General features: G+C 39.5%; 1 protein-coding gene across 3 annotated transcripts in view; it reads right to left on the bottom strand.

Moving 5' to 3' along the window:
• The window catches only part of LOC149305232 (lipid droplet-associated hydrolase-like), a 113570-nt gene that overhangs the window by 24970 nt on the left and 61119 nt on the right, over nt 1–27481 (bottom strand). For all 3 annotated transcript variants that reach the window (XM_089477695.1, XM_089477696.1, XM_089477694.1), the window contains exons 5-6: nt 24852–25089; nt 4477–4559 (exon numbers count right to left, since the gene is read on the bottom strand). In XM_089477695.1, coding sequence (XP_089333821.1) covers nt 4477–4559; nt 24852–25089 — 321 coding nt within the window. The remainder of the gene's footprint in view (nt 1–4476; nt 4560–24851; nt 25090–27481) is intronic.

A 27481-nucleotide genomic window follows, 5' to 3' on the forward strand; every position in this document is an offset into this window, starting at 1 on the left:
CTCTCAATCAAAGATCTTATCCACTCCTTTTTAGGGCAGAACCTGGCTGCTCTAAGCCACCTCTTTTGGGCTGTCTGTATCCCCCCTTAGAAATAATAATTTTAATTTTTTAATTGATTTTTTTTTAAAAAAAAACCACATAGGGCCTCTTCATTCTCCTCCAACTGAGCCCCTCCCCACTTATCCCATCTCTCAGCATTTTAAAGGGACACAGGCGAATGCTACAGCCCATTTTGGCCTAAGGCAAATGTTTCAGGAGCAGTGGTGTTATTTCCCCCCTTAGGGCACACTTTGCATCCCCCACAACCCCCTAGTGATACCATGTGTGTCTGGAATCTAAGAAGACTTTGCAGAGTCCCTCATTTCAGAGCCAGGACTGTATACATCCATTTTTGAGAGCACATGCAGCTTGCATAATGTGTACAGCATAATGTGCATCCATATATCCTTGAACACATTGTTACTATGATTATTAAAATACTCCGAGGCAAACACGAACAATTTAAATGTGAGGCACAACTGGATACATATACATACTATTCCTTTCATACCTCTGTCTCTTGGGTGGCAGAGCATTGATTTATGAATATGCAGACTTTCCACTGAAGAATTATTTGATATATATCATGCATTATCCCAAAAGGAACCCAAAGCAACGTACAAAAAGTGTGTCCTTAGGTAGCTGATGGCAGATCTCTATTAGGTAAAATCAGTGTCTTTGACTTCTTGCACACTTTGCAGTAAAAACTGGAAGACAATAACCTTCTCTTTGCACACTATTTGATGTGGATAGTTTCTCATTTTAAACACCATGGTCTATTTCTGTTATTAGTCTAAGAATGGTCCCAGCCCCCCTACCTGTCAACCTTGGTGTATGTGGGGCACACAGCTTTGAGAAGAACCATATTTTCTCTTACTTCTTGACTCGTACTAATTATGCTGTGAAACTGGGCTTGGAAATACAGGAATAATTTAGTCTCTCTTCTCTCACCTCCTTCAGCACATAACATGCAAATGGGATCCAGAAATAACGTTTCTCTTCCTCAGCAGCTGGCACTGTCAGGTGTTAAGATTGGCTTTACACTTATGATCACACTGACTACTAAGCAGCATACATTTTTTGAAGTGCCAACGTGCCAACTCAATAGCGACTTGGACTTCAGTTCCTGTTCTTGTTAACTTCCAGACCTTTATTAGTTGAAACTACTTTTACTGTCAGTACACTTCAGGTTGAACTTCATGCCAAGTCAGATTTCTCCCCTAATTTTCACATTCCCAGAAATTATTTGAAGGAAGGTTTTACATTAAAAAAAAAAGTTGGGGGGGGGGGTGTTGGTATTTAACTTCATGCTTGCATCTGCTTTTTTGTAGACATGCCAGCTTTCTATAACTTGGACTGAACTTGTTTTTTTCCCCTGGGTACAGCTTGCCACTTTAAAAGTTCAATGACACAGAGGAACCAATAAAACACAGGTTTTCAAAGAAGATTCCCAGGTGGCAAAGCACGGTTTGGACTGACGTAGTAAAAAACAAAACAAAAAAAAAAACACATGTGGAAACACAGGAAAGCACCTGCAAGACACTTGCAGCTTGCCATAGCTCTTAATTTGGAAAGGGAAGTGAGCATTCTTTACACTGTAGTAGGCATAAGAGAAATTGCGCTGGATATTTGCAAAGAATATTCGCAAATTTTCTTGTCATTCATGTTAAAGGGTGTTTCAACTGCATTTGTTGCCGTTAACTGCCCTGGAGTCGACCTTGCCTCATGGTGACCCTGTGTATGAGGCATCTCCAAGACCTGCTATCCCCCATTGCTCTGCTCAAGTCCTGCAGACTCATGCTTCTGACCTCCCTAACTGGGTCTAGCCATTTGGCATGCGGCTTTCCTCTTTCTGCTGCCTTTTACCTTTCCTAGCATTATTGTCTTTTTTAATGAGTCATGCCTTCTCATGATGTGGCCAAAACACAACAGCCTAAATTTAACTGTCTTGCTTCTAGGGATATTTCAGGCTTGATTTGTTCAAGAATCCATTTGTATGTGTTTTTTTTGCTGTCGAATGTATCATCAGCACTCTTCTTCAGCGCCACATCTCAAAAGAGTTGATTTTCTTTTTATCTACTTTTTTCACTGTCCAGCTCTCACATCTATACATAGTGATTGGGAATACCATGGTTTGGGCAATTCTAACTTTGTTGCGAAGTTGTAAACATTTACTCTTTAGGATCTTCTCTAGCTCTTTCATGGTTGCCCTTCCCACTCTTAGTCTTCTTCTTATCTCTTGACTGCATCCTCTGTTCTGAGTGATATTTGATTCCAGCTATGAGAAATCTTTAACTATGTCAATTTTCTCATTGTCAAATTTCAATTTATGTAGGTCTTCTGTGGTCATTATTTTTGTTTGCAGGGGGTTAAACTTAGGTGGCTGCTGAGGTTCTTTCCAACTCCATATTTCACAGTCAATATGCCTTGATATGTTATAAAAGTTTGCATACCCAAATTATTTTTTTCTCTTTTAGGATTTAATATTATTTTTAGAAAATTCAGTTTGTGCAAAAAGCCCACTGCATTTTGTACACCACACAGCTCTTTTGTGCCCAAAAGCTGCACCTGTATAGAAAAAACATTTTGCTCAAAAATGTATTTTGTCCAAAATGAAAACCTTTTTGCACAGGTTTTGCAAAATCTTTGCTAAATGATAAGGCCCAGAAATATTGAAGGGCATCAGAAAAATGTGTGACATTCTAATAATCTTGCTTTTGTAAATTTTTATTCATATGTGTAAGAATAAATTATCAAAGGTCCAAAACACACTGCAGAAATAATCCACTTTGTGATCACTTTAACTGGTTCAGTGCTAGGGAATTCTGGGAACTGTAGTTTACTGTGGCACCACAGTTCTCTGACAGAGAAGGCTAAATGTCTCAGAAAACTACATTCCCAGAATTCCCTAGCATTGAGCCATGGCAGTTAAAGCAGTCTCAAATTGGATTATTTCTCCAGTGTGTTTTGGACCAAAGATTTACATCGTTATACTGAAGATGCCTGGATTAGAAGAATCTTATCAGTGAAACACAGTAGCACTAGAGAGTAACTGTTAATCCAATTATATCAGGACATTACATTTTGAAATATTCATAGCAACCTGATTCTTCTCCCAATTCAACCCAAACTCTGTAAAAACAAAATCCTCTTTTCCATGGTTTGCAATTAATGCTAATTTAATTTATTAAAATATCTATATTCTGCTTTTGGCCAATTAGGTAGGTTTACACATTTAACCTAAGATAACATAAACTGGAAAACCCCCGCCGCAATAAAATGCATAATAGAATAGTGTAACCCATGAAAAGCATAACAGCAGCCCCAAACCAAGGATGCAGTTCCTCAGAATAAGCAAGCCATTAATGTGAAGCCTTTTTGTTTTTGTTGACAAACAACTGATTTAGCTAGCAGCATAAAAGTCAGGGTTCTCTAACTGTGATGCTGTGACTAAAAAGGCTTTGTACTGGATCACTATCCATTGTATTTCACCTGGTAAGAAAATCTGATCAGAATTCACAGAAAGGACTGAAGCAGTCAGATCCAGAACTTCTCAACTTCCCAACCAGAACTCTGCTAGGAGACAGACTTTCCTGATAGCACTTCATTTCAGCAATTTAGAAATGGAAGAAAAGAATGCTACAGTGTGGCTAGGGGATTAGTTAAACCAGGCTTAATTAAGAACTGATCCCCAGTTAAAATTCTAATAGAGTACACATGTCTGTCCTTTGAAGGTAATTTGGAAGCATCAGCTTCCTTTCTGCCATTGGCAGGTGGGACAAAATCCAGCCTGTTTTGCAATGTTACTATTTGGGTCCAACTCAAAGTTCTGGACTGAATCTATAAAGCTCTTCTCAGCCATGGCACTGCTTATTTCCAACATCATGTTTTCTCATATGAGTACTTGCCCTGCCTTTTAAGATCCTCCAGCTCTTCTATGAGCTGGGAGAGAAGAGAGAAGAATAGAAACATGGAAAGTGATAGCCTTGAATCTTTGGCTCTTTATTGAGGTTCACCAATATTTATTCTTTCCAGTATGTAGCATACTGCCTTCCTGACTATTCTTTCTCCCAAAGTCCCCCCCAACCCCCATAAACAATATAGTATTGTAGGTAACTGTTTTTGGTATGTGTACATAGATAACACATTTGGTTTATTTTGGTTTTATTCTAATTTTATGCTAGTCTGCTCTGATACGTCTTTCATACTGAACATTTTAAACTTGAAAAAAATATTGTGAAGCAATTCTTCTGTAATTCTTTAATCATTGTTCATTGATATTCTTAAAACTATTGTAAGCCCAGCTTGAATGTCACAACACAAGGCAAAGCACATAACATCGTTCAAATAAATGCTTGTTGACAAGCAACACAAAAGTGGAGTGAGATCAGAATAGATTTCAAATTTTGAAAAACAGAGCTGTAAATGAGCATTACCTTTTTTAAATGTTGACTTATGGTACTGCTGTCTCTGTCTATGATCTTCCTCATCTCTTCACTTGCCATGTACATTGCATTGGCTGCAGAATGAGACACATAAAAAGTGTTAAAACAGCGTTTATACAGAGAACTAAAGATGCTCCCTATAGTTAGTAAATAAAGTTGAGGGAGGCCTACTGAGTTGTTGTGACTGTTGGCAAAGAAGCTGTTGAGATCTGATGTCCCAGTTCCACAACAGTTTATCTCACGTGTCACATATCCAAGGTCTTCCTTTCACAAGTAGAAGGGTAAATTATATCCACAAACGTGTTCTGATCCAGTGGGCCATTTCCAATTGGTAGGAAGTGATGTTCACCCATTTCTCCTCCCTCTGCAGTTCTCTATTCTTTCACTACTACACAATAACTGGAATATAAAGTTCCAGATCGTATTGTTAGTCCCAACCACAGTAGATTCATTGAATCAGTTGCAGGTGCCAGCCTGGAGACAGCCCGGCCATCTGAACTAAGACCAGAAAAAGAAAATGCAGGCCTATGACTATCATCTTCAATTTCTTTCTCCTGTCTGCCTGATGAAGAAGCCAGTGTGACTTCAAAAGCTTGCAGCCTGCAATTGTGCACTTTGGCTGACCCAATAAAGGTATCATTGTTTGGATGTTATTGCAGTTGCAGAACGGTGAGCCAACACACAAGCAAATTTCATTGATTTACTGGGTCTATTCTGGTTATGACTAACAATAGGATTCAAGCCAGTATGTGTCATAACAAATTGAAATAATGCTTTCCCTTCAAAAATAGTGGAGGGGAGAAAACAAAAAAAAAATCATCAAAGCATAAAAGCTGCACTAAGGCTTAATGCACTAGAAGAGTGTGAACATCCATGGTTTCTCAACATACCTGGATTTGACACCTGCATACCCTCCATCTGTCTTGATTTGGCATAGATAGTCCTGTTTAATCCTCTGTCATCCTACTTTTTCAATTGTTTTTAAAATGTCCTAGTTCCTCTTTCCTTCTCCAACTTTTCCCTTTTGTTCACACATTATTTCGATCCTTGCAAACGGAGAGTATATCTGCACTGTAGAAATAGTGATTTGACACCCCTTTGACTGCCATAGCTTCATCCTACAGAATCCATAGGATGGGGCTACAGCCTTAAAGTGTCAAATTGCATTATTTTTACTGAAATGACAAACAGTTTGCATTAAATTAACTCAGAAAGGCAGAGAGGAGAGGAGGGGGTGGACTCTTGCCCTTCCCAGTAGATGCAGTCAAAACCAAACTGCCTCAGTCTCTTCTGGCTTATGTATATGTCTTCCTTAAGCAATTTTGCCATCTTGACCACACTCTGATGTTGCTAGGCTGCAGATGTTCCAGTTTTGATCTGTGAAATGTTGGAGGGCATGCATTTGTGAATTATGCTTTTCCCACTTTCAACTACTGACACTGTACATTCAGTGGACACTGAGCTCAGCCTACCACAGTTGGTAATGACAAAATCAACCTGTGTTTGGTCCTTCAGGCCAATCTGCAGAGATTCCTGTTAGGTTTCTTGCCCTGCAACTGGTCACAGATTACTTTACATCACAACATTTAGAAACAACAGAGCGTATCATCTACAAGTCCATGTTTGAAAAGCAAGTTTACTTCAAAATATACTGGTGTTCAGAATATGAATATTTTCTAAATCTAAAGAAAAATGCATGCTTTAGGCTTTCATTCACCAATCAGGACTAAGCAGATATTAAAATCTGAGATAGGGTTAATTTCTAATGGCGGGAAACTCAACACAGATAAATACACCACCTAGTTTGAACACCATCAACCCATTTCAAGGAGAAATCAGATTCCTTCAAATTCAGGTCAATCTGGAATGGGGTTTGATCCTTTTCCTACTGGCCTCTCCTGCCAGTTCCATCTGAAACTCTTCTTTCTCCCAAATCTTCTATATCTTTGTGAGGTAGGCATACTTAAGAGGGGCTGGCTTAACACAGCAGAGGTCTTCCCAGTCTCTATTTAATTGGAAATGACACTCCTATATATTTCTTTAAAACCTTTCTGAAACTATAACTCAGTGAAAGAGTACATGCTGTACATAAAGAAAGCCCCAGGTTCAGATCCTAGTCTAGTTAAAGGAATCAGGTTGCAGATAATGTAGAAGAGAGTACAAGGGGTTGATGCTTCTTTTAGGTGCTTCTAAGATAGATTAACCTCTCATCTTTCAGTACTCCACTAAGAAAAAGGGAGCAGTTCTTTTTTCAACCCATAGATAAATCAACCTAGGGGTTTTTTTTGGGGGGGGGGTCAATGATTTGACTAAAATTTCTAGTCTTATATATGCGTAAATACAGTAAGATTTTAAAAATGTATATTTTGTTTCATGGTGTAGTGGTGTTTTTTTTTGGGGGGGGGTGGCAAATGATGGTAACAACTCATGAGAAGTATTTAAAACAAGCATTTCCTGTCTGGTTTAAAGCTGCTTTCACAGCCACACAATTCAAGAGTTAATTCCCTGGTTTCCAAAGCCAATGGGAGGGAATATACCTGTGTCAGCTCATCTCATAGATTTAGTGTTCAGACTCCAGGGACATGTAGGAAAGGCACATAAGAGCTTTGATTCCCTTCCCCATCCCAAAGCACCCAATGTCGGGACCTACTGTTATGCCCAAGATTGTAAGGGCAACACTACCACTGGCTGTAGATCTACCCCTATAGCTTGATGTATATGCCTTATATTGGCACTGCTCCTCTTTGCTAAGAAAGCAGCACATCTGCCTCTAAATCTATCCATCCTCAGCTGGCTTCCATCACAGTTGCTCTTTTAGTTCATTTTCTTTTAAACCTGACAACCACATAGCTTATTTTTTTTAAAAAAGAGTTACAGTTTGATAAAATCCAGCATTCTTTCTCACCTCCTCTTTTGTTGTTGGAGGAATTGATGTTTAGACAAGACATCATTTCCTGTATGTGAAACCCTTCTATTTTTTTCTCATCTGAAGTCTCTCCATTTGCTTTTCCTGTCCATTGAAATGCATGGCTATACATACTTTTTCTGTTTCCAAGTAACTGGACCACATGACCCCAGGAAAATTCCTAGGGTTATCTGTCTTATAAAGATTCTCCCCTTCTCAGTATCTATACCCTTTCTTCTTTTCCTATTTTACTTCCTCTCCTCTCAATCTGCCATGTTTTCCCTTCGCCATCAACAAGATAGTGATTTATAAGAATGAAGCTTTTCATTTTACCTAATTTCATTAGCTAGCCAGGACATAGGCCCTCCATGCATAGTTGTTTTTGTTTTTGTTGTGTACTTTCAAGTCATTTCCTACCTTTGGTGACCTTATCATAGGGTTTCCCTGGCAAGATTTGTTCAGAAAGGGTTTGCAATTGCCTTCCTCTGAGACTGAGAGAGTGTGCTTTGCCCAAGATCATCCAGTGGGTTTCATGGGTGACCTGTGAATCAAACGCTGGAATCCAGAGTCTTAGGAGTTTGTCAGACAAGGGAAATTGGAAGTATAATCCAATGGCAATCCGAACGCAATCATGGGATTTAATGTTATTGCATGATAGACTACCACACACAATTTCAGGCAATGGGAAGTCAGTCCAAATGCAATCATGGGGTTTCACGTTATTGCGTGAGAGGTGATCACAGGCAATTTCGGGCAATGGCATCCTATTTTCAGGCAATGGGAAGTCAGTTTGAATGCAATTCGAATTCACGTAAATTCGTTGAACTAGCGAATTCACGTGAATGCGTTCTGGCCCCACTTTCTTTTCATTTGAAATTAAGAGAAAATCCTCCCGTGTGATAAACTCCTTAGTCCAACACTCAAAACATTACACCACACTGGCATAGGTAAATATAAAAGCTATTAGTAAACTTTTTCTAAGTTTGCATCCAAAAGGATCTTGTAGCACCTTTGAGACTAAAGAAAGAAGTTGATATCATGAGCTTTCGTAGACTTGAGCCTCCTTTTCTTCAGATGCATATTTACTAAGTTTTTCTAAGTTTGTAACCTGAAACTGCCTGCCTTGTTGATTTTAATCAGTTTCAGTTCAGGAAACCAATAAGGCATATTTTACTTGGTCATTCTGCTAGAAGAAGGCTATTCTCTAACAGGTTTAGTTTTCATACTGTTTCCCAAAAGAGCTAACAGTCTGGGAATCTCTAATTCCAGTGTAAAATTACACTGCATAATTTTAATACAAACATTTGCATTAGTTCCCCATCAAGGCATCGAAAAACACAGCTCCTGAAGCAACGTTGCAGCAGGTTCAACAGATACAACCTAACACAAGCCAGAAATGCAGTAGAAGAAAAATGGCACTTTGAGGTACAGTGGGCCCTTCATATCTGCTGAAGTTTGGTTCCAAGACCCCCAGTGGATACCAAAATCCGTGGAAGCTCAAATCCCATTAAATACCATGGCATAACAAAATGGTGTCCCTTATATAAGGATGGCAAAAATAAGGTTTGCTTTTTGGAATTTAGGCCATTATCAGGGCCGGCTCTAGGTATTTGGCTACCCTAGGAAGAAATATTTTGGCACCCCCAGGGTAAGGTGGGTGGGTGGCGAGAGGAGGCTATTGACCTTGGGGTTACATTCAAGGCACATGCGGAAGGCAGATAAAGTACCATGTGACAGTACCACGGATATGTTATGTTTTGGCCATTGTACAAAGAAACCGTCATATGGTAGCTTGCTTTTACGTTGCTTGCTGTAATGAGTTTTCACTTTAATAAAATTGTTTAATTACGCAAAGAATTATACAAAAAAGCCACCAAGCCACCCCTAAATTTTGCCGCCCTAGGCGGCTGCCTAGTTCACCTATATGGATGAACCAGCCCTGGCCACTATTATTTTCAGCCATACTCTTTAACATAATGATTCACCACCAGTTGGCAAGAATCAACAGTTCAACCAGTTGGCAAGGATATTTCAAACTGGTAAGGCCTGTAAATATCATATACTTCTTGCCATTATACTTTCTATGTTGAAGGAGACTGCAAAACCCTACTTTCTTGAAGGCTTTCATTTGCCATTAGATCTCGCCTGGTGCACCTAGCTGTGGAGAAAATGCCATGGTCCTGCCTGACCTGGAAGGAAAGACTGCTGTCTCCCTCCTTTTCTTTCTTCCTTTTCTCTGCCTCTCCTCTTTCTTCCCATGTTTTTGGTGTGATTAAGCATCTATGTCAGTTTTGTCACAAGCCTTTACTACACAGAGATGGCCCAAACCTACTTGATTTAATTTGTAGTGGCAAAACATTGATGAGACTCAAAATCAAGGCTCACTAGAAGAAAAGAGGGCTTTATATCACTGGTAGCACTTTAACCAAAAGTGTCAGAGCCAAAGTTTAATATCCACCTAAGCTAAATTATTAGGCCTCCCTCTCTCCTCCCTGCTTCCAAGTTTAATGACCAAAATCAATCAAGCTTTTCCAGTCTTTGGAGCTATTTGACACTTACTCAGTTAATCACCAATTGTCAGACACAAATACCTACATGTATAGTCCAGACATTCAAAACCAATTGTACACTCAGGCCACAGAATAAAGAAGAGAGGCAAAACTGAACAAAAATATTAAACAAAAGATGATGTTTGCTTTGAAGTAGCAAGAATCTAATACAGTGTTCCTCAACCTGGCACCCTGCAGGTGTTTTGGACTGCAATCCCCATCATCTACAGCTTGTAACTTGTAGCTTCACAAAGGACAGAAGCAACTTGGATCTCAAGAGGAGCATCTCTTTTGTCTTGCTAAGGGGACTTAAAATTTATTTCCTGGAGTGCACACATACCTAGAAGAAGGAGTGGCCTGCCTGCATCAATGATCTTCCAGTAACACTTGAACTGAGAATACCCACAAAATGCAGGCTTGTGACTAACATAATCATATTTTTCCTCCTGCATGATGTTTAAAATCTTTGCCTGATGAAGAAGCCAGTGGAGCTCTGAAAGCTTGCAACATGTATTTTATGCCTTTTAGGTGTCCCAATAAAGATATCACTGTTTTGTAGATTTTTGGTGTTATTGTCCCATCATCGATGATGATTATGGGACCTGTAGTCCAACACAGTTGAAGAATGCTAGATGGAAGGCTATTCAAGAGTTAGCTGGCTGTATCAAGATTTAGCAGTATAAAAGCTTAGCTGGCATATTTTTGATAAAACTGCATATGAACTAATGGTGAGACATTGATTAAGACTAGCAGATTTTTTTAAAGTCATTCAAAGAACAAAAACAACCAATCCACTACATTTCAATTCATTTCCCCTAGGGCTACATCCTTTAAAAAGTTTGAGGTCTGCCAGTGAATAGTTTCAATTTGCATACATTTAAGGAACTTGGGTAAGTGAGAAACTGTCCTTTCTCTTCCTCCAGAGAAGCAGTAACTTTCATTCAATCTAGTGAGGGATCCATCCAGCAATTTCATCTAAAATCTGAGCCTGCCTGCACTATCCATAGTTCTGTCAGCCACAGCACACATTGTTCTTTGAAAGCCGCCAGCTTTTTCTCTTGATTCTTTGCAGAATCCAAATGCCACCTGGTTGCTGGCTTGCAGCACAGAAAATCATGTTTGTGAAGAAGTTAACTGAAAACTCTCATTGGAAGTTGAACAGTCATAACGCATTGCTTGCGGCTATGTGCACTGAAAGTTCGAAAACTTGTCAGGGAATGAAAAAAAATCCAAACAAATGTGGTCTACACATGTCAAACCAATTTAGGAATACAGGAGAGTTCAGCGTGAGAGGCTCAACTCGGTTAAATTTAGAAGTGAACATGAGCCCTGTGTTAGGGAGACAAAAAGATAAGGTAAAGTTTGACACCAAGGTCCCTGTTGTTAAACACACACATACAAAACCATAAATGTAGGAAACAGCACTGTAAATAAAGAAACAAACAATGGTTTATGTACAGAATAAGCCAAGCATCTGGGGTCCTCTGTGACATAAAACACAGATACAAAATGATGTTACAGCTATGGAACAATACAGAAGTTCCAAGTAAGGCTGTTTTCCACTTGGTTAGCCAAGCATTTGAGGAAATTGTTTAAAAATGAAAAAAGAAAAGAAAGAAAAACCACACACGCACACACACCACATTTCTTTTTCCAACAAAGATGATCAGCGAGATAGCTCTAGCTTTCTGCATTTTCTGAAACACCCCTATGGATTATATACACATACACCTGACAGTTTGCTCAACAGACTGGGGATGGATAGACTCCAGGCTTGTGGAACCACCTTTGTTTTATACTAGAAGTCCCAGATCTGCAGACTGATGCAGAAGAAATAGAGTTCAAGAATTCTGAGCCCAGAAATTTGATTCATTTAACAGAACTGAATGGAACTTATAGTTTTTTCATAAACAAGAAGACTTGTGTTAACCTATTCTTAGTTACATAAGCCTTCATTTCAGCAATATATATATATATTTCCTGGGGTAGGTGAGGAATCATTTTGTTGATGTTGTTTTGAAACAACTGGGACTCCAACATTCTTAATTATCTATAGATGCAGATTTACTTCCTGCTCATCCCTGATATAAAAGCATGTAAAAAAGAAAGAAAGAGCTGCACAAAACAACAGTAAGGTATCTTTGCTCTGTGCAAGTATGGCTTTCTGATCTTCTAAGGATATGGCTATATGGTAAAGATACTGCCTATTTCTAGGGCAGGCTGCATCCACACTGCAGAAATAATCCAGTTTGACACCACTTTACTTGACATGGCTCAATGCTATAGTATTCTGGAGCTTGAGGGGCATAGAGGTAGATGTCTCATAAACAGGGTTGCCATGAATCAAACTCGAGAGCAGCTAACAACAACAGTTTTGAGAGACATTTAAACATTTCTGTTAGAGAGATCTGGTACTACAACATACAAGAATTCCCAGAAATCCTAACATTGATGGGAGTTAAAAAGGTATCAAACTGGATTATTTCTAAAGTGCAGATGCAGCCATTTCCTTATATTGTGGTTGTATTGTTATTTAAAATAGGTCCAGAAGATTTCTTTAAGTTGTCTTTATTGTGTAGTTGGAAACTTATGGCTTTCTAGGTGTCAATGGATTACAGTTCCCAGCGGTCATGATGACTGACCATGCTAACTGGGGCTCATGACAGTTGTAGCCCAACAACACCTAGGGAGGACCCAGGTTCTCATCCCTTGTGTAAACAGACTACATATAATCTACCATGTTTTGTTGCTGGGTTGATTCAAACGGCTATGAGCATAGCCCTCAACTGGCAAACACTAAATTAAGAATATACTGGAAGGAAAAAGAACTGGCTCCTAGAAAGAAAATAATGGTCATGTAGAAATGACAGCTGAAAAGTAAAGTAAAATGCCATCAATCCTTCAGTGTTAATTTTCTTTTCTTTTCTGTGACTCACAGATATAGAAACTAGATGCCATGGAAAAGGCACCCCCTCTACTACACAGTAGCTTCTGGTTGGATCTTCAATCCCTCTTTTTTTCACTTTATAGGAGGCTTTGGTCTTCTTGGCTCCTTATGCTTCACCTGCGTCATCACACAAGCCCAGAACAGTAGGAAGGGGAAGGATCAAGCCACAGCATCACAGGTCAGACATCTCTTGCTGCTCCTCTGTTTTATTCATTCTCTGGACAGGAAATGAAGATGTGGGAAGGGAGGCCTTCTCTGGGCTCATTCACACTACGAAATAACCCAGAGTGGAAGCCGGGTTATTTCCAGGTCATTCATATTTGGATCAAGTGCACTCAGTACAGTTTTCAGGGGGGCTGGCAAAACCCCCCACTTAACCCGGTACTTTGGAATCCAGGCCTTTACTGCATCTTTTAGAAAGAAACTATCTTTTTAAAGCACTGCAAATGACAATGAACTGTCAGTTCAATTTGTGAAAACGCCTCTGAAGAAACTTGCCAAGGAAACCCCATGACAGGTTTGCCTTAGGGTTACTATAAGTCAGAAGCAACTTGAAGGCACAAAACAACAACAACATTAGTGTATAATGGAGGCAATGTGGTGTTGTGGTGTGAGTGGTGAACTAGGGGCTAGCCTACACATAAGTATATTATGCTAATTGCTGTGATTTTTGTACATTCCTATCCACAGTTAATTGTTTTCACTTTCAGATCTATTAGCCCTCCTTCTGCTGAAAATTCACAGCCATTTGAATCCATGTGAGGGAGACGGATGGCCAGATGTCTGATAATACACATTTCGGTGGGTATCGACAGATACTTTGGTAAAAGCCACAAAGACCTTTTCTGTGGAGTTTAAGGATTCCTCTCGGGGAAAAAGTCTGAACTCCTACAATTTGTGTGTGGTTAGATTGCATTCTATTTGGCTGGTATGAGGAGTATTTTAATTGTGGAGACAAGCCCTAGGACTTCAGAAAACCAAAGTTTGAATCACCACTTGGCCATGAAAACCCATGGGGTGACCTTGGTCAAGTCCCACTTTCTGAGCCTCTGAGGAAGGTAACAGCAAACTCCTTCTGGACAAATTTTGCCAAGGAAACCCCAGATTTGCCTCATGGTTGCCATAAACTGGAAGCATCCTGAAGGCACACAATAAGCTTCCAACTGAAATTCAGCACTACAGTTTTTGGAGAGAGTGGAGACTGCAAAAAACAGTCTTGGAAGACCGACCGCATGTGTCCTGTGGGTGCAGGAAGCTCATCTTGACTTAAAGTGCTCCTATTCCAGTAGGGGGGCACTTAATGCCATCATGAACATTCATAACCAGGACCAGCATGGATACTAGTATCTTTTTAAAATGCTCCCATGCAGGGTGACTAGATGTTCTAACCACAAAGGAGGACAAGGCACCGGAGGATATAGGACATTACAAAAGCTAAAACTACTAATACAAATATAAATTCATTTGTTATGATTTACTTACAGCTATATTACATATACTGTATTTTATTATGGACGCAACCATTTTTTTAATGAACTTATCTGCATTCAAATGCCTTGTTGGTTTGCAATTTACTTATAGAACTGCATGCAAGATAAAGGCTTAAAACTGTGCTTTACTAACAACAAACCATTGGCTAAATCTACATTTAAATTAAATTCCTTTCATTTGTCCATTGTTCTAAAATTAAGGAAAAATCCTTCTCAGCATTTTCATTGTGTCCATTGTCAAACACCACCTTGCTGTCCTTTTCCTTTCCTTTTTGGGAGCAAGTCTTACCTGTTGCTGTTCCTAGAAAAAAGAATCCATCCAATCCCCCTATTTGCAGTGAGGACAGGCTGCTGAGCAGACTAATGTCTGGAAGGGGGACAGCAAAAGTGGTGCCACTCAATGGGTTTCTTAGCCATGGAGGGAATTTTGGAATTCTTCCTGGACCGAAGGTTGAAATATAGGACATGTGCTGGAAAAGGAGGACATCTGGTCACCTTGCTAACATGGGAAAGATCTTTTTTAAAAAGCTCAGCCAAGGCTGGGGAATAATATCTTCACTGAACCTAATTTTCAGCTGTAATGAGAAATTAAAGTGTTTTATGCATAACGAAAGCCAGTGTGGTATAGCGGTTTGAGTGTTGGACTGGGACGCCAGAAGACCAGGGTCTGAATGCCCACTCAGCCATGGAAACTCACTGGGTGACCTTGTGCAAGTCAAACTCTCTCAGCCTCAACGAAAGGGAACGACGCATCCCTCGGAATAAATCTCTCCAAGAAAACTTCACGATCAGTTTGCCTTAGGGATGCCATAAACTGGAACAACACATAACAACAACAAATTTGTGCATATGCCATTTTTCACTATCTTCTCAATCTCTCCCTCTCCCTTTCCTGCCTCTTATGGACACACTGTGTGAGTCACTCCAAGTGAGCTCCTCCAAGTGACAGCTTCAGGAAGGATGTGAGAAACCCCCAAAATGTGCTTCGTATTTCTTGGAAATTATGAACCGTTTCATTATCAAAGCATTCACGCTTCATGAATAATATTTATGATGGAAAGAAAACTGACAGCTTTTAATATTTTTGTATTTTAAAAAACACATAATTAAGGAAACCAAACAAAAACTGGGCTCTATTTTTTTTTTCTCACACAGGGCATCTGCAGGGAAATCAAAGCTCTTGCAAGCAATAAAGTGATTTTGTTCAGTTCCTCTCATCCCTGTTTGGAAAGAGGGTAAATTATCCAGCAGAGTCACTTTGACAAATGAACAGGTCTGTAAACATAATAAAACCTTTAAAAGCCATTTGTTTCTCCTCATGAATTTCATAGAGGCATCCTACTCTTAAATGGGACACTTTCATTTGTTTGCAAAAAAGGGCAACAAAGCAGATGCAAAGTTCTTTCAAGCCATGCTTAAGTGCTGTCTTGGGAAGATGTGTTGTCCACACAGCATTAAGCAAACATTTCAGTCAGGCATTACACAGGAAAATAAACAGTAGCAGAGGAAATGTGGAAATAGTAAAGGTTGCTACTTTTTGGCCTCCTTTCCTGGAAGGCAGGTGATAAAATACAGTGTGTTTCCACAGGTAAGGAAACACCCCTTTTGGGAAAAAAAGATGGAATATAATTTGTCATGTCAAATGCTATAGGGCCTCTGCATAACAGCAAAGACAGACAGCAGCCCTCAAGCAATACAGTCATAGATGTGCGTTTGGGTCTTCTATCTAAGCTAGGAAATATACAGGAGGTGCAAATATATCTAGGGAGACTGAATACATTTGTAGATCATGAACACAGGATTTTTTAAAAACCAGATATTCCAGTTGTACAAAACCCCTTAAAAATAAAAAGGCAGTCATGCTCTGTTCCTTGCTTACACCGTATATTAGGGACATTTTATCTTCATGGACAAGTAATTTTTATCTACTGTAGCACAATCCATTTATGAACCTGCTCTGGCTTCCTAACTAACAAGACAGTCAAATGGTGCATGCACCAATGCAATACCATCTCAGGGATGAGTGCAAAAGTCATTTCTGCTGCCTCATCACACCTTTACTGCCAAAACTGGTACCTCTCCCAAAATGGGCTTCTCCTGTTTTCACTAAGATTGCTTGATAAAAACTTCAGGTATCTACCTGATCTCTATTTTTTCAATTGTACAATATCAGTTTTCACAGGAGGAGAAAACAACAACAACATGGATGTATGCTTGGGAGCAAGAGAAAGGCATGGGTAGTCTTATACGCTTTGTCTTTTTGCTGAGATGTGACTTGCAGGTATTAATGTAGCAGCACTCTGACAGCAGAAAGCATGCTCTTGGTTGAAAGCAGCAGTTCTAGGAGACTTTTGAAATAAGTGCATTAACTGTACACAGTCTAACACTGAAAATGGTAGTGGTGTTGGGAGGAGAGAAGAGTTCATTTTTACAGCTGAATTTGGTATCCCTTCCAGCAGGTTTGAGGAAGGCTAATCTAACCCCAAGACACAAAGAAAATGCCCACCCCCTGATGTACAGGGAGATTTTGAAAGTATTTCCAAAAACTGCCCCTTGCCAATGTGAATACATGAAACCTTAGCAGCAGGTTGCATAGGGAAGACCTTTGTTTTAGGGTATTCTGTAGCTCCTATTTGTGGTGACATTAAGGGACAGTTGTGCAAGATCTATAGTCAAAATTTACTACCGTAATTGGGTACCCTTGCAATGGGAGACAGACTGTGGTTGATTTTAAATAACGAACTTCGAATAAACCTTCTTAATAGTAAGGTAGAGACTGAAATAATAATAATAATAATAATAATAATAATAATAATAATAATAATAATAATAAATTAGTAACCACTTGGAGTAAATGGGCTTTATCTTGAATGCATGTACTTCTAAAATGGGTCAGCTGCAGTGAGTGAAATGCACTTCCAATTAAAGGTACTGACCAAGGCATTTGCATCTCATAATATGGAGTGTTTAATTAACACTCACTTTGCATTTCACAATTCTACTGTGAGCATTTAATGTCACACACCTAAAATGTTTCTGCACTTGCACCTTCAATTTTTCATATAAATATATTACCATTGTGTGCCTGAACTTAGCACAAAAGTAAATCTATGCCTCACCAAGCTAAGGATAAAACACAGTGATGTATATAACATATTACAATTAAACACAAACACATATCCCCACATTAAGTTAATAAACAACAAATAAATAAATGAGGCATGTATTGTATATACTGTTTTCAAAGCATTGGCTTTTAAAGGTTTAAAATTAAAAATGAGAAGATTTACTACTATCATCATTCTGAATTTTTAGTAACGAATTTTTACTTAATTCCTGAAAGAGAATTCTCCTGATAAATAGTGCAATACAAGCATCACTTTAATAGTGTTAAAAACTCCTCTGAACTTTGGCATTGTTTAAAATACTAACATCCCACCCAACACTGATTGATTCCAAACGGACCTATGAAGTACAAATGTACACATGCATACCACAAAACTAGCACTGGCATAAATGGGTTGAACGGATACACTCAAAGAAGATCAGCTGATGAAGTGATTGTCAAATTGCTATTTCATCACTAACCATGCATGTATGTGTGTGTCTGTGTGTGTGCGAGAGAGAGAGAGAGAGAGAGAGAGAGAGACTGTGCAAACACACATGCCCACACACATCCATGAAATTCTGGATAACCCCCCATGCATCTGATGAACTAACCAAGAGTCCATGTAAACCAGAGGAGTCATTAGGGGGGCAGGATGAGAGCAAGGCACCTCCCAAATAAGAATGTTGTCTTTCCAATGCAATTTTTCTGCAGTTCCTCAATTTCTAGAATTGCCGTCGTTTAAAACTTCAGATGATCATTTAGAAGTAGAGTTTAGGCATCCCAAAGAAAAGGGGTAAGCAACAATATCTAGGAAATGTGAACACAACAAATAGAGGAGTTCTAAGTATGAACCTACACCCCAGCAACACCCCTGAAGCAAGCTCATGCTATAATAAGAGGATTTGTCTTTTACGTTGCCACAGGACGCTCTGTATTGTTTTTGCTACACAGATTAACAATTACTCCTTTTAGAAATTAGTAACTCGGGGAGATGTTCTCCAGTGTTAAACTACAGTTCCATTTAGCTCAGTGTTATCTATACTAATTGACAATGGGTTTCCAAAAGCCTTTGTCACCCTTGACCAGGGATGCCAGGAACTGAACTGGTCTCTCTCTCTTTTTGGCAGGAAGAGCCTCTGCTCTACTTCTGAGCTACAGTCCTTTCCTTAAATCCACAACGAATACAGATTGCGTCGTGATCTGGCTACACATTAGGTATAGTTTGGAAGGCAGTTTCCTGTGTTAATCCCGGGTTACTGCTTTCATGTGGCAAACAAGAAGGGTGGAAACATATTTTATGTTGTGCAATGCCAAAGAGCTAGGCATCAGGAAAGACCTACTTTGCACAACCATGAAAACATTTCTTTCTCTTTGACCATCAGCCAGTGATTTTTCCTCATGTTGAAGATATCCAAATGTTTGTTCTCTTTTTTTCTTCTTAACTGATGAGCAAGGAGCCACACGGATTGCAAAAGGTGCCAAAAATGGGGAAAGGGAGGGATGGAAGTGCACTTATGGTTGTAGTGGTCACTTTTTAAAATGTTAACACACTAAAAAGGAACTCTGAGACTTGTTTAGAAGGTGAATTACCTCTGCCTGAGGTGTTCTAGTCACCCTAGGATTGTGCTTTGCATACAGACTGTTGCTTTAAACAAAATTGTCACTCTCTAATTTCTCCAACTCCCAATCACTTTTTGATATTTTTATCCCTGTACATGTCCACACCCCAATATTTTGCTTACCCAAGCTGGGGAAGCATTTTAGGTTGGGAGGTTTGGAGGGAAAAGTTGAATTGCAGTAATTCAGCCTACCATAGCCCTGTTGCTTCCGAGTTAAACTTAGGACATAATAGTAGAGATGTGAAGGCCTGTGGGGGAAAAACTTGAAAAATTCTGGAAAAGAAAACCTTTTCCATGTTTTCACCAATAAAGCCAAAAAATAGGGACAAAAGGAGAATGGGATATTTTCTTTCAGAATGATGCTTAAAATGTCAAAGACAAAGTGTTTATATAATTACTTCTTTCCCAGATTAGTTCTAAAAAAAACAGCAGGTAGACTTTTATCTAAATCTGTGTAGCACAGTGCTAGTCAAAACTGTGGTCCGTAGAATGGGCCAGTGTGGAATCCATCTGTTGTAAGTCCACAGCGAGATCCCAAGGGAGAAATAGCAATTGTAGCCAATGAGCACAGATAGGATTCTGGTTCCTGGCAAATTAGGGGGGAAAATGCCCTTTCCCTTACATCGGATAGCCAGAGTGGCACTACTGCACAATATCAGATGGTAATTCATGTCCCTGGTTTCCTTTTCTCAGTTCCTATTATGGGAAGGAGTGTTTTATGTCTGCTTGATGCTATGAAAGACTATAGGAGGGGAGGAAAACCACACAATTTTCTTTGTTTTACTGATTCAATGATTTCACCTGACCTTATTGTTTTGTTTTTCATTGATTGCTATAAATTGGCAAAACCAAAGAGGTTCCTTACAATTCAGGTGACGCTTCCAGTTCAGGATCTTCCTGCTCCATTTGCAAGAAAAAAAAATATTCAAAGAAGGAAATTCATTTTGTAATTATTATCTTAAAAAAACTAAAAATTGTAATATACCTAACAATACATTTAAGCCAAACCAAATTATCTGTAACATGTGAAGTTGAAGGCTTCCATGGCCAGCATCCATAGTTTTTTGTGGGTTTTTCGGGCTATGTGGCCATGTCCTAGAAGAGTTTCTTCTTGACGTTTCGCCAGCATCTGTGGCTGGCATCATTCTCTGAAGATGCCAGCCACAGATGCTGGCAAAACGTCAGGAAGAAACTCTTCTAGAACATGGCCATATAGCCTGAAAAACCCACAAAAAACTATCTGTAACATATTTTATGTTCTTGAAGGCAACAGTGTGATTTTCAATATTAAAGGGTACTAATACTGCTCTTTCCCCTGATTTTTCTCAAAAATGTCCTTTATTTTCCTGAAAAACCCTAGGAAAACCTTCCAAAAGTCTTGAAAATGTTTTACATCTCGACAAACCATACTCTCACCTGGATATTAGTAAATGGCAGCTAGTGGTTTACATATAACCACCTGCCTCACCACTAAATCATACCTGATCCCAAATAAAAACACATTTGTAGCCTCATTTAATCTCTTCACTGCTGGCTTTTAGAAGGCATTTGGAAACTGTCAAAAGCATACACACTTTCTGAAACCTCTAACCTCAGCCCAAGGAATGTACTGAACTGGCTTTTAAACTTACTCAGAATCGGAAGGTGAAAAGGCAGGCAGGGGAAGGAAAGGAGAAGGACTTTGTCTTTCAGCCGTATTTTTTGTTCATTACTGGCCCTTCTAGTTGCCAACTATGAGGTCTCCTTTGTACCCACAGTGATGCTCTTCTCGCTATCAAGCAGAAAGGAGATTGTTTTCACTCCATTCCTGAATCACAATTCAAATGCTGTTTCTCAAGATAAGATTTTTTTTCTCTTACAGTCCCTTCCACCATTTCCAAGTATCGTAAAATAATCCGTCTCCATTATTCCTCTGGTCAATAAACAGGTTAAACAAATAAGGAAATTCCTCAAGAGAAGCCACAGATTCGAGATTGCAAAGAACGGCTGCCTATCGGCTATTCAGCAGGAGGATTTTTTTTATTTTACTTTTTGCTTACTATGCTTATCTGTATCTTCACTGTCATCCAGACGTTAACCTCTGACCTACACGCCTGCCTCTCTAAAAAAGACTTGCAGTGTTTACCCATTATGTAATGTCTGTGCTTTTGTGGAAATTTTACAGAAACAAATGGAGGAAGTTTGCCAGTCAAGCTCATGGACAATAAATTCTGTGCTGTAGAGATACAGACCCGTCTGCCTTCACCTTAAAAGCTCTACTTACATGCTCTCTGGAAAATATTTTTCAGACAGTAAATTCTAAATATTGACAAAATACTTGCAGTTCTGTTAAAACATATCGCAAAAGAAACATATTGCACCTAGAGATGTGAAGGCCAAGGGGAAAAGTTGGCAAAAATGTCTTTCTCCTGGTTTTGGGGGAGGGAGGAAAACAACAATTTTCTGAGTGCTTTACATCTCCAATAGCACCCTGTTTTCTTTTTGTAGAAGCTTATTTCCTAGAAGAAATGGTATTTCATCATTTCTATATGCTTCTGTAAACAGACAAGACTTCTTCATTGGGACAAAACTATCAAATGCCACCATTTTTCAAATGAAAAGTTATTGGGATCATGCCTGTGTTATAAAATGGATGAAAGTACACTTAGATCTTGGATAGACAGATCTATCTAAGGGAGCTATCTTCTCTCTGCACAGAACACTTAGAAATTAAGGCTCAGTACAGACCGGCTCTTTGAACTGGCCTGAGGATGAAAGTAGGGCTCGGTAGAGTGGAGCATCCTCATGCTCCCAAGCCCTACTGTGCATTGCAGGCGCCATCTTGGTGTGCCGAGATTTACACAGGGTGCACCAAGAAGACACTGCTCATGGAAGGTGCACAAACAGTGCCACGCATGAGGAGCATCATGAAGGCGTGACACGACCCATATGGTGGTCCTGTAGCGCTGGCAAAAGAATCTCCTTTTTGAGGCTTCTTTTCCTAGCAGGTTGGGGGCATGGCGTCCGGTTCTAGTGGTACAGTATTTGTATCAGACATGGGCTTTTAATGCTTACAATCTTTTCAAGAGTGTATCTGCTGGCACACTGCCTTTATTAGTCAGCTTCTTAGTGGATAGAAGTGCAGTAGGTAGAGGGAGGCAGAAAGAGAGAAGGCCACAGGCTAGATGGATGGACTCTATTAAGAAGGTCATGGTTATGCACTTGAAGGACCTGAGCAGAGCAGTGGAGCATAGAGAGTCTTGGAGATGTCTCATCTACAGGGTCGCCATGGGTCAGATCGACTCAAGATAACAACAACAAAGCAACAATAGCTTTGACACCACTTTTGCTGAAGGTCTTTCCTATGGAATCACGGGATTTCTAGTTTTACAAGGTCATTATTTAGCCTCTCACAAAATGACAAGACCAAGGATTTTGAAGGATGGAGCAATGGCAGTTAAAGTGGTGTCAAAATGCGTTATTTCTACAGTGTAAATGCACCTGAATTCTGCCATATAGATTGCAAAAGCCACACATCCAGTGAAAGACCCCACTCCATCCAATGTACAGCTCCAAACTGGATGTAATGAAGGTTTGTTTCTCTTTTGCCTCTCCTGCAACCCTGAGTGCATATGAAAAATGGCTCCTGTGTATTTCCGAGTGCACTGGTGCACCAGTTTAGAGCTGCAACAGGGAGAAGAGACTCCTGATGGAAGTAGGATATCCCACAAAATGGATTTAGGCCATTTTTAAAAAGTATGGTTCAAAAATCATTTTAATATGATTGTCTTCCCAAAGAGCACCGAGGTAGGTAACAACAAGCATGCTGATTTTGTACAACCACATGAGAATATTTTTCCGTTGTCAAGTCTTCCTGTGTACCTGGGAGCAAAATTCTTATCCGACTGAAGCTTTCCCATTAATGGCAAACCCAACCGGGATTTTGCTCCAGGCCTTTGCTCTTTTTCAATGGTGCTTTGCTTTTTTGGCCTTGCTGGAAACAGGGTTGGGCACTTAGGTCTTGTTATAATTAAGTTTTCTCAATCTCATTTCCTTTTCAGAGGAGAGAAAACATATTGTTGTGAGTAAGCTCCGGACGTGGTAACAAGTCCCTGGCAGGTTAGTTTGTTCTAACAAACACATAACTTTTAAGGAAACTTTTACCATCTTTTCGGCCCTTCATCATGGGTTTTATTGCAATTACAGCAATGAAGCTGAGGCTAATGCCAAAGGTAACACACATACATTTTTAATGAGTTGACACAAACTTCCTGGAGACGAGGAATAAATTCATTTGCAGAATATTTCTGAACCATACCTAACAGGTTATTAAAGGGCAAGAGGATATGCTCATAACAATGTTTGTTCCCATTTTCTTTCACTGCATAAACTCACAGAATGGTAAAGCCAAGATAAAATAGGCAAGATTGCTGACCAAGATACTGTCAGTTATTGCTAATCTGAAGCATATGCTAAAGGCCATGCCACTTCCTAGATTACTTACCAATACAGGAAAGCCTAAGAGTCTGTTACTATATAAAACCTTTTTCTTTCTCAAAGTCTTAATGTTTGTGGGCATTTCCTCTGAACTCAGTCAACCGCAATGATTCATTTCTAAGGAAGGCCACTCATTGAAATCAACGACTACTTAATTTTATTTAAAGGCAGCTAGTAAAGTACAGCCAAATAAAACGAGCAACTCTCAGTATGGGTTGATTACATAAAGAGATTTTGGAATCTGACAGTGAAGACGAAATCTCCAAATTGTACAAAGTAACTGCAGTCTAATAAATTTCCTTCACCATATTTATTGCACCAGCATGTACTATAGTTTTTTCTCCCCAGGCTTGAGGTGGTCCTTCTATTTATTTATTTAAGTATTTATTTATTGTTTCTCATTCTTCCAGGGAGAGTACACAGCAAATAAAGTGATATAACAAGTCAAAACACTCTTTAAAACAAGACTAAGGGTAGAAATAATGTAGTTTGACACCACTTTAAGAGCTGTAGCTTCATCCTCTAGGGACCTGGGATTTGTAGTTTTACAAGGTGTTTAAGCCTACACTATCAAAGATTGCTGGTGCCTCACAAAACTATAAATCCCAGGATTCTGTAGGATGGAGCCGTGGCAGTTAAAGCAGTGTGAAATTGTATTATTTCTATAGTACAAACTCACCCTACAACATCTGCACCCCCCACAAATTTATAAAGTACAACCACAACGAACACAATCAGAAGGACCAAAGGCTGTATGGCATAGTACAGTCTTGGTTGCCCACTGGAAGATCAAGGGCAATGGATCCAGCCTGGCTTTCCTTGGGAGATCCATAGCCACTATTGTCTTGTGGAGTCACCATCTCAGACATTGTAACAGAGCCTTTGGTGAGGGACTCAAATTTGGGAGGAGATAAGGTGTGTTCATTTTCTCTCAGTTCTGTAAACTTGATAGTAGAAACTACCACCACCACATTAGCTCAAAACAAGCTTTCTATAAACTGGCAGCTCCAAGATGCATTGGAATTCAAAACCCCAGCATCCCCAGCCAACATGCTTAGGAGGATTACTGTCTAATACATGTGGAGGGCATCAGGCTGGGGAAAGTTGTACTATATAGAGAAATCCTTGAACAATATTATCAATGATTACTGCCTGAACATCTGACAAAAAATTTAAGACAACATTTTCCTTCTATACCAGTTTGTCAAAGCAGGATGTCAAGAGAGAGCATTTGCAGGGGAGGAGACATCTAATGTGACAATTCTACTGACCTATGCAATCCATGTTAATCATATCGACCGTAGCTGTTAGTGAAGGCTCATCACTGCAGCTCTGACGGAGCACAAAGCGCACGAAGAACGATTTGACTCTTTCTGGGAGAAGTGTCAACAGGTACAAAGGCATATACACAACATAACGAAGCTGGCACAACAGGGGTGTCATGATCTTCCCTTGTGGAGACTGAGCCATGCGTTCTATTGTAGGGAACAGCTGCACAGTGCGGAGAATCTGAAAGCCATGACAGGGACAACAATCAGGCAAAGAACATACCACACAAATAAAATACTGTATTCAATAAAAATAATGCTCCACACCGTGTTGTAAAAATCCTGGGAAATTGATGGAAAGTTCCTAATAAAAGCTACAGTCCTATACACACTTCACTGGGAATAAGCACCATTAAATTCAGTGGGACTTACTTCTGAACTGAGATGTACAGAACTGTGCTATAATGGTACTTAAAAACTTTTAAAAGTCCAGCCCTCACCAGTCAATAATGAATGGTTTAATTCTTCATGGTGTTTTAGTCTTAAGATCCAGTGGATCATGGAAAGGAGAAGGGATAAGCAAACAGATTTAACAGGAGTGGTAGAAAGCTACCGAGATCCTTGTCCTGAGGAAAATGATGCTCAGGCAGTCTTTTGCTATAGTGAGTGTTGGCATGTACTAGAAGTACATCATTCCATGCAGGAAATAATGCCTGGAATGCTATTTCCATTTGGGGAATATGGGCTTGGGATTCATCTCAGGATTCCTTCTTTGGAAAGCATGCATTTATGTGTCCTTTACTATCAAGAAGGGTGCTTGCAGGTGCCTAGCCTTCTCCCCTAATCTCACAAAGTGAGAGGGCTGGTATTTGTATTCTGGGTGGCAATTACTTAATTAGCAATCCTACTTTTCCTTGGCAAATATGATACAAATCTGCATATGTTAATACAGTGGACCCTTGTTATACGCTGGGGTTTGGTTCCAAGATCCCCCGTGTATAACAAAATCCGTGTATGCTCAAGTCCCATTAAATATAATGACATAGCAAAATGGTGTCCCTAATAAAAAATGGAACATCAAGGTAAATTTATACTTTTTGGGAACATTTTCAAACCGTGTATGCTTGAATCCGTGTATAAAAAATCCGTGTATAAGAAGGACCGACTGTAAATTGTGCTGTTGTTTTGTCTCCAAATCGTTGCCTATTTATGGCAACCCTAAGGCCTATCATGGGGTTTTCTTGGTAAGTGCTTCAGAGGGGGTTTGCCACAGCCATCCTCTGAGGTTGAGAGAGTGTGACTTGCCCAAGGTCACCCAGTGTTTTTTCACGACTGAGTGAGGATTTGAACCATGCTCTCAGGGTCATGGTACAATGCTCAAACCACTACATAACAACTGGCATATCAATATATTCTTATATGCAAATGTAAAAATACTGACTAGTATTTAAAAAAATGAAGGTCAAGCCAGCCAACCAGACCCAATATGCCATAGTGGTTTGAGTGCTGGACTATGACTCTGGAATATCAGAGTTTGAATCCCTGCATGGCCATGAAAACCCACTAAGTTACCTTAGATGAGTCGTGCTCTCTCAGCCTCAGAGGGAGGCAAAGGTAACCCTCCTCTGAACAAATCTTGCCAAGAAAACCCCATGATAGGTTCACCTTAGAGCTACCATAAGTCAGAAATGACTTGAAGACACACAACAACACAAAGCCAGCCAATTAATCCAAATCACCCCAAATAAAGTACATTCTTTTTTATAACCCATCAGAGAGCATCCCAAATCAGTAGATCATCATTAAATACAGTTAATTTGTAATATCTCATACAAATACAAAGAGGGGAGAGTGGTTGGCCCCTTTCACACATACATGTCCCATAAAAATGACAACTTTGCACCAAAAAGTTTCAAAATTTTGATGAATTGGTAATACCAACACAAATCAAGGGCAAATTAACAGTCACTTTGAATTAATTTCTCAATTCTCACACAGATTCAATTCCAAACTCCAAGTATTTTGACTATTAATCAACATTACTTCCATAAATTAAATCCAAAATAAAATAAAATGGCCATGATTCCAACAGGGTGTATTATAAAAATACTGAATGGATGGATGGATTAGGGCTGCAGAGTGGAAGAAAGGAGAAAAAGGAAATTATGCAAGGAAGATTAGGAAGGAGAATAGAAGGGGAGGCTGGAAAGAAAGAAGGAACAAACAGATCTGGGAATAGGGATAAGAGTGTGGGGCAAAGTCTGAATAGATTAAAATAGGTTCCTTGCAAAGTGAAAAGGAAGAAGGCTCTCTCCTGTTCTTTGTTATACTCATCAGAAAAAACCAGAGATCCCATGGATGCACCTTATTCTTGAAATCAGCAAGTTCTATAGGAAGATTTTGCAAGCACTGACATATCTTTTCACTGGATCCCAGGTTTCAATAAAAAAAATTCAAGGGGTGGGAATCATAGAGTGCTCTGGATGTTGTAGGAGTGTAACTCCCAGTGCTATTCATGATTGGCTAGGGCTGTGCGAGCTGCACTCCAACAACATCTGGAGGATTAGAGAATCCCTGAGTTACATCTACAATGATTATAACAAAAAATATGGATAACTATTACTTCATATCTA

The sequence above is a fragment of the Sceloporus occidentalis genome, unplaced genomic scaffold (genome assembly GCF_023333645.1).
Source record: "Sceloporus occidentalis isolate IW3139 unplaced genomic scaffold, rSceOcc1.0.p SCAF_12, whole genome shotgun sequence".
NCBI lineage: Eukaryota > Metazoa > Chordata > Lepidosauria > Squamata > Phrynosomatidae > Sceloporus > Sceloporus occidentalis.